The following is a 14,986-nucleotide window of genomic DNA, read 5'->3' on the forward strand; positions in this document are numbered from 1 at the left end:
GAAAGTTTAACACAGTCCACATGAAGCATAAACGAGTAAACACTTTACTTTTGCATACTGAAGCAATAATAGCACCACCTCAGTGTTTAGAAGTCCAGCTCGGGCCTTGGTCTGAGCCCGCAGCCCCGAGAGGACCGGGAAAGTGCTTTCACATCAAATCACTTTCACTCCACAAGAAAAGGTCACCTCTGCACCTACTGGACTGACTAGCAGCTTTAAATGTGCACGCTTAGGACAGAAAAGCAGTGACCATCACTTTTTATAATCCACTTATAGCCCATACAGGTACTGCAGACAATTCTGTTGAGATCACTGGCTTGTTTCTTGTCCTGGGACACCAGCCAGGACAGGAGAAATGTGCCATGATATGTATAATTAATTATTTATCGGCTGTTAGGGATTAATAATTCAGCTACATTTGTACAGTGCTTTGCTGGTTTTGTTTGCACATAGAGAAGTTCAAGGTCAGTGTCTTGTATTATGAAATGCAGTTATGTGTGCAGCGTTCGCTGTGGACGTGGGTTTGGACTGAGCAGTGGGCTGAAAAATCAGATGCAGTCGTGGTGAAGCTGAAGGAAGCGTATCCACATTTAAGGCCTTGTTCAACAGCAGATGTGTGTGTGGCATAAAGTTCTGTACGAGAGCTGAGCTAAACCAGTGTCCACCTTCTCCAAAGGATGTTAAGTAGGACTGAGCACTAAGCATAGTGGGAAATTTTAAGAAGAGCCGTTTTTGTCCTTTCAACAAAAAAGAAGCCACCTTGGGAGCCACAACATTTTATGTCCATTTTTATTGAAGTAAAGTTTTACCATCTTGGCTGTAAATATGTCTCAGTATGTGCTAATGTCATAGTGTAGGTTAAAAAACATGATATAAATGAAAACGCAGACTTACTTTGCTCTGCTTTAAGCTTTAGCTCAGCTACAGCCACTTTTCTCGCATCTCTGGCAGGAAACTTTTCCACAAAGTGGAATAGTTTCTTGTAAAATGTCTCTAATCATTTGATTTTCTAAGTTTCTCATTCGACAGCAAATTTTCCCGTTCCACCTTCAATGGTGCAGCAGTTACATTCTGCCACTTCTGACACCATTTAAGGTGGAATGGGAAAATTTGAAGCTGGCGGATGAGACTTAACAGCACTTCATAATAGCAGATAGCCTTCAAATAAAGTGTTACCAATAAAACCTCACCCTCATCCATTAACCTGGCTGGTAAATTGAAACCAACACCTTGAAATGTTCCACAAATACAAGTCACATGATGTAAAACAACAGCTGCGTCGACCTTTTTAACACACGTCTGGTTGTTTGGCGCACCAGGCGATGTCAAAGCCCCTTTAGAATCTTTAGGCCCATCAAAGGTTTGGCAGAAATGCATTCTTTCCCTTTTAAAAAGTTGGTGTTTCCAGAAGGTCAGGAGCCAACATTCTGTGAGTAATGCAAGAAATTTAAAGCCGTTAGACTAGTAAAAACTAGTAGCAGGACCTGTCCTAAAAGAAGAAAGTTCCCCTTCCCTTTTTTGTTTCTTTTAGAACCCAGAACTCAGAAGCCTAGTGCATGCAGGATAAAGCAGAGCTCAGAATCTGAAATTACCCCCATTTTTTATACTTTAGATCCCATGTGTCAAACACAAGGCCCAGGGGCCAGTTTAGGCCCGCCACACAATCCTATCCGGACCGCAAAGGTATTTTAATTTTCGATTAATATCAGCCCATTTCACAATGCGCTGCTCTACAGTCCCCAAAGAAAGAAACAAGTGTCCAGTTCAAGCAAATAATTAGATTTAAATACAGAGCACCTGTGAATATTTCAATTTTGAATGTTTAATATATATAATATATGTGTCCATGTAATATTTCAAGGTCTACTACAAGTGTCTGCATTTTACTGTTGATTTTTTTTTTTCTATAAACAATGGCCAGTTCAAGTTGTAGCACAATATTAATTAAAAATAAAATTAAAAAATATAAAAAAAAAAACAAAAAAAAACCCCACTCATTTAAATCTGCACCACACACGCGGCCCGTGTGCGGCTGTAGCTCATTTCACACAATGTTAGTGTGTAAAACTGGAGTTTTCTATGTGCTACCATCATTGGAGTCATTATATGGAAGTTCGATGGAAGTTTATTTCCTTTGTTAGATGCACAATGTTTTTTTTCTTGTATGAGTGTTTGATCTCACTCAGCTTGGATCTTATTATTTTTTGTGTAATCATGTGTGGCATGCGCCCATTCCCTGTGCCCCGATTGCGGCCACGAGAGCTGGCAGGAAGGCAGGGCTTGAACTATGAGCCCAGACGAAATCCTGTGAAGACAGCGAGGGGAGGACGAAATCCGTGAGTCCCGCCTCCTGGGCACCGCCTCCGATCCTGCCGCGAGGCCACTTTAATTTGTCTCACGGTTGATCCTCGTGGAACCGAAGAGTGGGCTTTCACCCAAGCTTTCACCTTCCTGCCGGCTCTCACAGTTGTCACTGGGGCCCAGGGGACGGATGCATGCCACATAATAGTAAGAAAGTGAAACATTAAGTTAGATAAATTCTAAATTACATGAAATATTCAGTATTATATTTTTAAAGTGAAACAAAAACAATAATGTGATTAGGCGACTGTCTAAGGATGTGCTAGGCTAGTCTTGCTGGCAGGTATATACAATATATCCTCTACATCAGAACAGACTACAGCACTGATATAACATGTTGGCCCTAGTGTTAGCTATAACCTTCGTCATACGGTTCTCGTATAGTAGTGCGTCCTGCTATGATGTACGGTTTGGAGACTGTGGCTCTGTCTAAAAGACAGCAGGCTGAGCTGGAGGTGGCGGAGATGAAGATGCTGAGATTTTCGTTGGGAGTGACAAGGATGGACAAGATTAGAAATGAGCAGATCAGAGGGACGGTGAAGGTGGAGCAGTTGGAGATAAAGCCAGAGAGGCCAGGTTGAGATGGTTTGGACATGTGTTGAGAAGGAATAGTGGATATATTGGGCAAAGAATGTTGGAGATGGAGCTGCCGGGCAGAAGGAGAAGAGGTAGACCTCAGAGAAGGTTTATGGATGTAGTGAAGGTGGACATGGAGATGGTTGGTGTGAAAGTAGAGGAGGCAGTGGATAGGGCAAGATGGAGGCAGATGATCCGCTGTGGCGACCCCTAAAGGGAGCAGCCGAAAGAAGAAGAAGATATGGTTCTCGTATAAGTTTCACTGGACCACTTACCACTTAGCCCTATCAGTTTTCTGTATTAAAAATGAATGCTTACTAGTTATGGTCAGTATATGAATATGAATGTTAAGCAAAATCAATGCTGTGGATTTAAGATTAAAATGAGTCTAGCTTTATTATTTAGTGCTGCTCTTTGTGCTGTGTAGCTTTTGGGAAACTCTGAACTGAACTGGACAAATGTGCATTGCATTATGTACTGACAGGGCCTTCTTAACAAAAATACGAAGGCTGGAGTTGGTCAGCACTAAGTAAAACCACCCATAATCCTGTAATAATTCCTGTCCCTGTTCTGTGATTGGTTCCAGGTTCTATCAGGTGAGGGCGGGGCTGAAAGTGTCTCCACGAGTGCCGCACAGGCTGATTGTCACAACACCTGGATACACAGGTAACCAAATGATCGATTGGGCTGTCTTTCTCTGTGTCTGTCTACACTACATGGCCAAAAGTATGTGGACATATGTATTTGGCTGAACACATTATTCCAAAACCATATGCTCCCCTTCTCTCCCACTCTTCTGGAAATATTTTTAATTGGATATTGGAACATGGCTGCAGGGATTTGCTTCCATTGGACCACAAGACAATTAAGATCAGGCCCTAATGTTTGGTAATAAATGTAAATGTAACTTTAATATGTAATAATATGTACATTTAAAAATGTAATAAATGTAAATGTAATAAGGCCTGGCTTACAGTTGGCATTCTAGCTCATGCTGAAGGAGATGGATGGGGTTGAGGTCAGGGGTTGGCAAACCATTTCTTTATGGAGCTCACTTTTCTTACAAGAGGGCTTCTCAGACTGAAACAGGAAAGGGCCTTCGCAAACTGTTAGCGCAAAGTTGGAAACGTGCAGTTCTCTAGAATATTCTATAATATTGTTATAGCCTTAAGATTTCCATGAAAAACAGCCCCACTATTCCTCCTCCACCAGACTTTACAGTTGACACTCTGCATTTGGGCAGGCAGTGACCTTCTTTGGAGTCTGCCAAACCCAGATTTTCCAGTCAGCAACAAAGAACAAAGTACTGATAGATGCTGGGATGGTTGCTAATGATGATTGTAGGAGAAAAGGAAGTGGACGGGGAGAGCGTCAGGATTATGATCAGTGAAAACATGACAAATCCGAAATCAGTTCATTTTTCAGCTGTGCTACTAGTAAAGTTAATACCACAAATCAAAACAGCTGTTTCATAATTGCTCATGGGGGCCTCCTAGTAGTTTGGGCTGCATGAGGTGATCCAGGCCTGGGTCTAACACTTTGCTGCTGAACTGTTGTTGGTTGTAGACAGTTCCACTTCACAATAACAGCACTTAGAACTGACTGGGGCAGCTCTGGCAGGTCAGACACTTGATTAACTGATGTGCTAGAAAGGTGGCATCTTATGGCAGTGCCATGTCAAAATCGGACTGCTATTACTTTATGTACAGTAGGTTTCTGTAACTGTGTATTAAACCAGATTTGTGTTGCAGACAAAATCAGGTCGGATTTCTGCTGGCTGATTTTAGTATGAGCTTTGTGGAGTGCGAGTCCTTTGCCGCTGCAGCGTCTCACTAAGCAGCATGGTTTCACTGCTCAGCACGGTGCCAAACACTCACAGCTGACCTGTGTGCTCCCTCTCTCCACTCTGCTTCAAATGAATGACAGTGCGCCTTGACCGGACACAACTTTATACGCTAGGAGTGGACATTGAGGAATAGCAGCCTTTAGTGCTTTCAGAATGCAGCCATTCATGCAGAGCCAGACTTGCGTCCAGTGCTTTCAGACTATACAAACTACTGACCTTGTTGCAGTCTGCATCCTTTCCAGAGAGAATTGGTGAGTGTGGTTTTGGTGGTGATTGACCGAACTGCATTTTAACGTTTATGTTTCCATTAGGACAGTGACCGGATAATCCCATTTTAAATGGGGCAGCGACGCAAAACTGTCAGCTGTCACAGCAGCGCACCTTGTTGATCTGCAAAACATTCCAAAAACAGTTGAAGTTTCCCAGTTTTAAGATTCAAAAAATGAACACAACCTCCTCCTGAAACCTTGTCCCACCTAGACATGAAGACCCACCTCCCCTTAATGTCATGCGGTCTTATAGATGTGATTTAGGACAGTATGATATACTTTAGACGATAAAAATGAATAGAACCTCTTTATGTAGCTGAATCCTAGGGTCAGCCACTTTAGACAACAGGGTCTGTACTCACAAACCTCCTCAGGAGTAAAGGTGCTGATGGCTTTGTAAATACCAGCTCTGGTTAGGGCTGAAAGATGCTTTTTATAGTGAAATTACAATTTCAAATAGCACAGTTTTCAAATCGCAATAGCTGTACTTTTTTTTTTTATTATTATTTTAGCCCACATTATCAAAATTGTAGGCCAATAACACAGAGCTAGTTTACATTACTGTAACGCGGCGACGGAGTACCAGACGCTTGAGGATGTTAAGAGAAGGTTGTTTATTAAACACCAACCAACCGTAGTCAAAAGGGGCTAATCACAAACCGTAGTCAAAGTCCAAGCCACAAGGTCAAAACGCAGATCAAACCAAACAAGCAAAGGTACAAAGGGATGAAGCGGAAATCATAAATGGGAGAAACATAGCCAAAGGTCAAAAAACAGGGTAAGCAAACAGAACAGAGAGAAAAAAAGCCACTCAGACTCATTGAAACAATACTTCGCAAACTCTAAGCCCAGGCTTAAGTACTGTATAGTCATATGACCAAACATACAGAGGTGAAGATTGTTAGTAGTCTGGTGATTGTGAGCGCTGATAGGAGAATTCACAGTCATGTGGGATTCTACAGAATCCTGGGTATTGGAGTCCTCTGCTAAGATGGAGTCCGAGTGTGGAAGTTCTGTGAGCTGATATCCCAGAGCATTCTGGGAGATGAAGTCCGTTTCCTGTCCAGATGAGGCTGAATGCGTGACAATTACGTTATAGAGCTACATTACATGTACATTATAGTTCACATTACAACCACAATTTAGTGGTTGTCTGGCACACTGTGTTGAGGGGTGAAGCCTCAAGCCAGAAAAAAGTAGATATTGTGGTTTTCTTTGCAAAAACCATAAACAGGCCTGAACCTTAATTTATAGAATATGAGCACAATCACAAATATGATTATCGCAATAGTCATAATATTAGTCATTAGATATTTTCTCCAAATCGTTCAGCTCTAGCTCTGGTGTTGTCCGAAGTGGCTGCCTGTAGCGGTGAAATTTTGTTATTTTTGTCGTTCACAATAAGTCATATAATGTTGACTAGTCTGTAAAACCTTAATAAAGAGATTAGGATATGGTTGGAGTGGGTTGAGACGAGTTTTGAGGATGCATTTCCACAATAGATTTGGGTGACTGTTGAGTTCCATTGATTGTTAGCAGCATTAGCATCATAACTCATGACATCATAATGGTGGTTGGTTAGTGTAGTGGTTAACACCTCTGCCTTCTACACTGTAGACTGGGGTTCAATCCCCACCTGGGTAAACACCCTACACTATACCAGTAAGAGTCCTTGGGCAAGACTCCTAACACTACCTTGGCCTGCCTGTGTAAAATGATCAAATTGTAAGTCGCTCTGGATAAGAGCGTCAGCCAAATGCCATAAATGTAAATGTAACTCCATTTCTAAAATAAAGAGGCAAAGTTTGGAGGTCAGACATATCCTGACTGATTGATCTGGAGTGAGTGGAAAATTGTATAAGTTAGATTTTTTTGTCATACTATTCTTTTAATCTAATGGCCACCTATTAGTCGCATGAATTATATTACAGTACATTACAATATAATTCTGTTTAATCAAATCGAAAGAGAACTCCGTAACTCAGGGGTCTCAGGATATAATGTGTGACTACATCCTGAGTGAGTCAGCAAATAAACAGTAGAGTAGCAGTGCAATAAGATCTGCAGGATGTGTTTTAATCTCACAAGGCCATACGTCTGGGGACTCAAACATATCCTGCAGACTTGATTGCACTGTTACTGTTTATTTGCTGAATGTAACTTTTTGGAAATAAGTAAATAGACAAATAAATAGAAACAGTCAACTTTAAGGAAAATACCGTATTTAAGTTTGTTCTCTGTGGAGGATGTGTTCATTTACTTCAAGCATTTGCACACGACTGCACACATCTTTCTCATCTTCATTCTTCTCTTTGGTTTGAGAAATGAATAATAATGCACTTGTACCTCCAATCTCTTGGGAATTTGTTTTTCAGATTTGCAAAGCTTTTCACAGGGATGTCAGGTATAGTTACAGTTGCTAGGCTATGATGAACCAACTGGGTGAACCAATTGGCTACAGTGCCACTCTTAACAGACCAATTCTGCATCGCCAGTTAGTTAAGAATGCCAAAGACAGAAGCTCACCAACTGTGGCTGAAGCAGCTACACAATGACATTTCCCTGAATTTTATTTGGGTTTCTATTTTTCCTAACAAAGACTCCTCAGAATTTGAGACATTTGTGGGGTCCAAGAGATTGATTAGGGGGTCCTGCACCTCCACAACCCCCTATATTTCATACCTAGTCTGTGCACAAAGCAATGTACTGCCTTCATGTGGTTTATAATGACAACCGTGACTCTTCTGGGCACATGTGTGGGTGAGTACTCAGGGGACAGCACATTGTCTGACACCCCTGCACAGGTGACATGCAAGCATACATTGTTTTCCACTACTCAGTGGGGTCTATAGCGTGTGTGTGTGTGTCTGTGTGGTAAAAATAGTAATCTGTATGTCTCCACAGTCTACATGCACTCTACATGTTCTAGCCCCCCTCTGCCTGTCACAGGTGGCACTGAAAATATGGACCTGCTTACTGCACTGACAAACCTGACAGTCTCTCTCTCTCTCTGTCTTTCATACTTACTGATGGGATACCCTTATTATCTGCCCTCTCCTCATTATTATTACACCTGGAAAAGGTGTGTTTGCGAGGCCAGAAATGAGCAGGTACGGAACACACGCAGGAATTTGGTTCTGAATACTTTCCAGCTGCAGGATGAAGAAATGCCTTCTCCACTGACTTGGAGAAAAAAGAGGAAAAAACATGACTTTTGTGGAGTAGAGGTGCAGTAAGAGTTGCTTGAGGAAACAATCTGGCGTGTCATGAAATCTATGATTTCTTCACAGTTCAATTTGATTATTTTGCTTAGTTACTTTTAAAGGACCCATAATCATGGAGAAAAGCCTTTTGCCTTGCTTTTTGAAGTAACAGAGTTTGAAGTAATACACTATATTGCCAAAAGTATTCATTCACCCATCCAAATCATTGAATTCTGGTGTTCCAATCCCTTACATGGCCACAGGTGTATAAAACCAAGCCCCTAGGCCTCCAGACTGTTTCTGAATTTGTGAAAGAATGGGTCGCTCTTAGGAGCTTCAGATTAGCTCAAGAATAGCGTAGAGACCTTCATGGAATGGGTTTCCATGGCCGAGCAGCTGCATCCAAGCCTTACATCACCAAGCGCGACGTAAAGCACCACTGGACTGATGGAGTGATGAATCACGCTTCAGTCCGATGAATGAGTCTGGGTTTGGCGGTTGCCAGGAGAACGGTACTTGTCTGACTGCATTGTGCCAAGTGTAAAGCTTGGTGGAGGGGGGATTATGGTGTGGGGTTGTTTTTCAGGAGTTGGGCTCGGCCCCTTAGTTCCAGTGAAAGGAACTGTTAATGCTTCAGCACCAAGAGATTTTGGACAATTTCATGCTCCCAACTTTGTGGGAACAGTTTGGGGACGGCCCCTTCCTGTTCCAATATGACTGCGCACCAGTGCACAAAGCAGGTCCATGAAGACATGGATGAGCGAGTTTAATGTGAAAGAACTTGACTGGCCCGCGCAGAGTCCTGACCTCAACCCTATAGAACACCTTAAGGATGAATTAGAGTGGAGACTGTGCGCCAGGCCTTCTCATCCAACATCAGTGTCTGACCTCACAAATGCGCTTCTGGAAGAACGGTCAACAATTCCCATAAACACACTCCTAAACCTTGTGGAAAGCCTTCCCAGAAGAGTTGAAGCTGTTATAGCTGCAAAGAGTAGGCCGACACCATATTAAGAATGGGATGTCACTCAAGGTCATATGCGTGTGAAGGCAGAGGAGTGAGTACTTTAGGCAATATAGTGTATGCAAACACTGTTAAAGTTTCAAAGCATGCTACCCAGTACATGCAGTCCATATAGGTGAACTAAGTTGCACAAATAGCCAGTTTTGAATTTATTGTTTCTATGATTTCACAAAAACCAACACATTCACAAATGTTCATCTGTTGTGCCTACAAAAGGTTTAACTCCACATATTTGTATTACAGTTAGAAAGAGTGCTTCTGCACAGACTGCTTTTTGAATGAGGCACAATACAAGACAGCCGGTCAGAACCCAGGTCATTTATCTTATATCAATTTTAAAAGCAAAGCAACAACAGCAGCCTGTTTAATACTAAAAGATAAAAAGTGATTGGAAAATGGTCACATAAAAATTAATTATGCCTATTTTTGGTAGAGAAAGCCACACAAATATTAAAAGTGGACCTCAAGATATGTAATAAAATAGAAGAAAAATGCAGACTATGTAATCAAATACCCTTAATACTCACCAGAACTACTTGCATAATATAGGCAGTAAACCTGCCACTTTACAAGTGCAGAACGCATCTTCAGTCAGTGACTGTGGTTTCAAAACTTTGTGAAGGAACTGAAAGTGGCCTGAAGTTTTGAGAGACTTTAGTTTACCCCAAATGTCATAATTCAAACCTTAAAAATAATCCATGTTGAATAAACAGTTGTTAAATACTTTTATCTAGTAGTTTAATTCCCAGGAAACTACTACATTGGCATCCTAGCTTTCCTAAACTGCAATATTTTTTAAGACTGCAAAGACTTTTGAATATGCATGTCCAAATTTTAAATGCTGTCTTGGCTCCTGGTTTCCAAACCCTAACCACCTTCCCTCACTACCCTGCATGGCTGATTTTGTTCAGTAATATAACAGTGTCACGCTAACATTACTGTTAATTGTCATGACAGATGCTATAATGTTTGATGTCAGGACAGCTTATGTCACATGCTCATTTTTGCTGTGTGCTCTAGTTAGCTGTCATGACTTCAAACATTATGACATCTGTTATGACTATTAACGGTAAAGCGAACATGACACTGTTATGTTACATGATTTACTATTAAATGTTTGTGACATTGTTAAGTCAGTGTTATCTAGCAGAGGTTAAATAAGACTTTTCTACCATTCTGCCATTTCCTATTCCATTCTTTTGAAAAACTGCAGCACTTTTTCTTTCCTGAAACTTAAACCTGTCGTTCAGGAACCTAGCATCACTCAAAGGATTTAGAACCAAGGATTCCCATCAGATGATACAGTGACTCAAAAGCATCAATTAAGATGTTAAAATGTCCCATAGAGACAGGTGGATGAAAAACAGGTTATTCTTCCTGAACTGAGAAACTCTTGGGAATTGTGCTGAAATTGGTCCTTTGCTGATTTCTTCTTCGAGAAGTCATTTGCATGAGATTGTGTGTGAATTCCGGCCTTATTAATAACAGAATGCACTGGCACTCGCTCTGTCATTGATGGTTGCCAATGAATGTTTGACAGCGAGCCAGCGTCAACTGCATGCTAACGTCTGCGGGACAGCACAAGTGGACATCACAGCCGTCATCTTGGATCTGTTAGACTGGCTCTGGCTAATTATGTACAGACTTAGATTTTCAGTACATGGTCCAAGGCTATGTTAAACTTATTTAATTAGCTGTGTCTGTAGGCTTATTGAAACATGCTTCTTGCAGATGAACACAGTTAAAAAAAGGAAATGCATTCATATATTTGAGTACATTAATATTAGTGAATCAAGGCAGCTTTTTAAATCGAGATGAGTTTAAGTCAAACTGATAAAGCACTGGTAACCCTGCGTTCACACCAGCAATGACTTTTCACCACTTGTCACCCAAATCGCTGGTCTTTTCACTGACTGACCCAACCCAAGAGTTTTTTTCCTGTGCAATAAGGTACTTTCCTCTGCCAAGTGAGGAACCTACTACCGCACACTGTGGAGCTATCCCTTGCTGAATGAGGAACTTTCTCCTGCCAGCCAATGACGATTCCCTAGTCAAATGAGGAACTTTCTCCTGCTAGTCAACAGTCTTTCCCCAGCGGAATGAGGAACTTTCTCCTGCCAGCTGTCTATCTTTCCCTAGTCAAATGAGGAACTTTCTCCTACCAGCCAACGATCTTTCCCCAGCTGAATGAGGAACTTTCTCCTGCCAGCCGACGATCTTTCCCTAGTCAAATGAGGAACCATCTCCTGCCAGCTGACATTCTTTCCCCAGCTGAATGAGGAACTTTCTCCTACCAGTCAACAATCTTTCCTCAGCTAAATGAGGAGCTTTCTCCTACCAGTCGATGATCTTTACCCAGCTAAATGAGGAGCTTTCTCCTACCAGTCGATGATCTTTACCCAGCTAAATGAGGAACTTTCTCCTGCCAGCCGACGATCTTTCCCTAGTCAAATGAGGTTTGGTGGTTGGTTAGTGTGGTGGTTAACACCTTTGCCTTTCACATTGTAGACTGGGGTTCAATCCCCCACCAGGGCAAGCACCCTACACTATACCGATAAGAGTCCTTGGGCAAGACTCCTACCACCACCTTGGCCTACCTGTGTAAAAAAAAATGATCAAATTGTAAGTCGCTCTGGATAAGAGCGTCTGCCAAATGCTGTAAATGTAAATAAGGAACCTTCTCCTGCCAGCTGACATTCTTTCCCCAGCTGAATGAGGAACTTTCTTCTGCCAGCCGACGATCTTTCCCTAGTCAAATGAGGAACCTTCTCCTGCCAGCTGACATTATTTCTGACATTATGCCCGTCAACAATCTTTCCTCAGCTAAATGAGGAGCTTTCTCCTACCAGTCGAAGGAGCTTTCTCCTACCAGTCGATGATCTTTCCCCAGTTAAATGAGGAGCTTTCTCCTACCAGTCGATGATCTTTACCCAGCTAAATGAGGAACTTTCTGATGCCATTCGACGATCTTTCCCCAGCTAAATGAGGAACTTTCTTCTACCAGTTGACAATCTTTCCCCAGCTAAATGAGGAACTTTCTTCTACCAGTTGACAATTTTTCCCCAGCTAAATGAGGAACTTTCTCCTACCAGTCGATGTACTTTAACCAGCTAAATGAGGAACTTTCTCCTGCCAGTTGATGATCTGTCCCCAGCTGAATGAGAAACTTTCTCCTGCCAGTCAATGATCTTTCCCCAGCTAAATAAGGAACATTCTCATGCCAGCCACCAATCTTTCCCCAGCTGAATGAGGAACTTTCTCTTGCCAACTGAGGAGCTTTTCCTAGTTGAATAAGGAACCTCCTCCTGACAACCGAAGACCTTTTCGTCAAACAAATGAACTTTTTCTCCAGTTGACTGAGGAGCTTTCCCCTGCCAAATGAAGAATTTTATCTGGCCAGCCAAGCAGCTTTCCCCTGCAGACTGAGTAACTTTCTCCGGTCAACCAAGCTGCTTCCCCCTGCCCAATAAGGAACTTTCTTCATCCACTGAGCTGCTTTCCCCTGCTCAATAAGGAACTTTCTTCATCCAACTGAGCTGCTTTCCCTTGCTCAATAAGGAACTTTCTTCGTCCAACTGAGCTGCTTTCCTATGCAGAATGAGGAACTTTTTCTCGCCTACCGAGGAGCTTTTCCCTGCCTTATGAGGAAATTTCTTTGGCTAACTGAGCTGCTTTCCCCTCCTGACTGAGGAACTTTCTCTGGCCAACTGAGGACCTTAGCCCTGCAGAATGAGGACCATTCTATGGCCAGCTGAGCTGCTTTCCCCTGCAGACTGAGGAACTTTCTCTGGCCAACCGAGGACCTTAGCCCTGCAGAATGAGATACATTCTTCTGCCAACTGAGCTGCTTTCCCCTGCTCAATAAGGAACTTTCTTCATCCAACTGAGCTGCTTTCCCCTGCTCAATAAGGAACTTTCTTCATCCAACTGAGCTGCTTTCCCCTGCTCAATAAGGAACTTTCTTCGTCCAACTGAGCTGCTTTCCCATGCAGAATGAGGAACTTTTTCTGGCCTACCGAGGAGCTTTTTCCTGCCTTATGAGGAACTTTCTCTGGCCAACTGAGCTGCTTTCCCCTTATGACTGAGGAAATTTCTCTGGCCAACTGAGGACCTTAGCCCTGCAGAATGAGGACCATTCTTTGGCCAACTGAGCTGCTTTCCCCTGCTCAATCAGGAACTTTCTTCATCTAACTGAGCTGTTTTCTCCTGCTCAATAAGGAACTTTCTTTGTCCAACTGAGCTGCTTTCCCTTGCTCAATAAGGAACTTTCTTTGTCCAACTGAGTTGCTTCCCCCTGCAGAATGCGGAAATTTCTCTGGCCTACCAAGGAGCTTTTTCCTGCCTTATGAGAAACTTTCTCCTGCCGACTGAGCAGCTTTCTTCCACTAACGAAGGAGCTCTTTCCTGATTCCAATAAGGCATGGAATAATGTTTTTTCTATGCCAAAATGTAAACGCAGAATAAGAGTGCATAGAGGCCCCTGTTCATTCATTATGGTACAGTAATGAACAGAATAACAGTGTAGTACAATGTGTCATACAGTATCACAGTGTTACTGTATAACTGCACATCATGACAGATTGTACATTTGAACAGACACGACTGACAATATAGCATTCTCATGCTCTGTCTGTCTCTCCTTCTTTCTCTTTCTGTCTGAATCTTTCTTCCCATTTCTCTCCTCACATATGAGGAATTTCCTTCTTTTCAATCATGCACTCTGTCTTGGACTTGCTTGTCTCTCTCAGCCTGTATACACCACAGCTTGCTGTAGTTAATAGTTGAAGGTGATCTACTCTGCAGAATTTCGTGTTCTAGTCATCTTCCTGCAGCAGAGCCAGTCAGCAGTGCTCAGTCAGCCAGGCTGCTGAAATGCAGTCTGTTCTTTTCTTCATTAGTTTAACAGGAGTGCAGTGAGGAGGGCTGTAAACACAGCGTGCTCACTGCACATGCCTGTTGCCTATTTATAGCTTTTTTTCCATGGAATGTGCCGACTTGTCCTTGCTGCTTTACTAGCCTCAGTTCAAACAAGTGTCCGGTCTCAGTGTGGACAAATGAAAACTGATTCTCACTCCTACTGTCTGTTTCAGAGACAAACAACACTGCATTACAGGGCATTAGAGTACTGTGGATAGTATAGTTTAGGTCTGCAGCTTCAGAATATGTCTGTAAGCAGTTAATCTATCAAGCATTTCCTTAATCATAATCAAGAGGTTGTTTTCCTGTGTCACTGAGAAATAAATTAATGAGGAAACCTAAACATTTATCTTCCAAAATATAAAATAGCTAGTGTTCTTATTAGTGTTACTTTGGTACCTGAAATTATTGCACTTTATGCAACATGAAATTCCAAAAAGACTAATGTCTGAAGGCCGAATCAGGATAAAAAGTCTTGAAAGAGTTAATAATAAAAAAAAATTCGATATATATATATATATATATTACATTTACTGGTTTCTCGATTCTACACTCTTAAAGAAGAGGATTTTTCAAGGGCTCTTTATTAAAGACAATGGATCGTCATGGAATCGTCCTTAAATGACCATTTGCATGCTTGACTCTTTGCATGGTGGAATTGGTTTTCCGATGGATGGAGAATGTGTGCATGGTACTATACAGATTCTTTTTGAAAATGGTTCTATATAGCACCAAAATGGGTTCTTCTATTGTTACAAGCTTGACTTCGTTACAATAACAGAACCCTTTT

General features: G+C 42.0%; 1 protein-coding gene across 1 annotated transcript in view; it reads left to right on the forward strand.

Moving 5' to 3' along the window:
- Nucleotides 1-14,986, forward strand: part of fam135b (family with sequence similarity 135 member B) — a 131,323-nt gene that overhangs the window by 52,421 nt on the left and 63,916 nt on the right. Inside the window, exon 3 of the mRNA XM_017711962.2 lies at nucleotides 3,524-3,603. Within this exon, the coding sequence (XP_017567451.1) occupies nucleotides 3,524-3,603 (80 nt within the window). The remainder of the gene's footprint in view (nucleotides 1-3,523; nucleotides 3,604-14,986) is intronic.

Source organism: Pygocentrus nattereri, chromosome 11 (genome assembly GCF_015220715.1).
Source record: "Pygocentrus nattereri isolate fPygNat1 chromosome 11, fPygNat1.pri, whole genome shotgun sequence".
Classification (NCBI taxonomy): domain Eukaryota; kingdom Metazoa; phylum Chordata; class Actinopteri; order Characiformes; family Serrasalmidae; genus Pygocentrus; species Pygocentrus nattereri.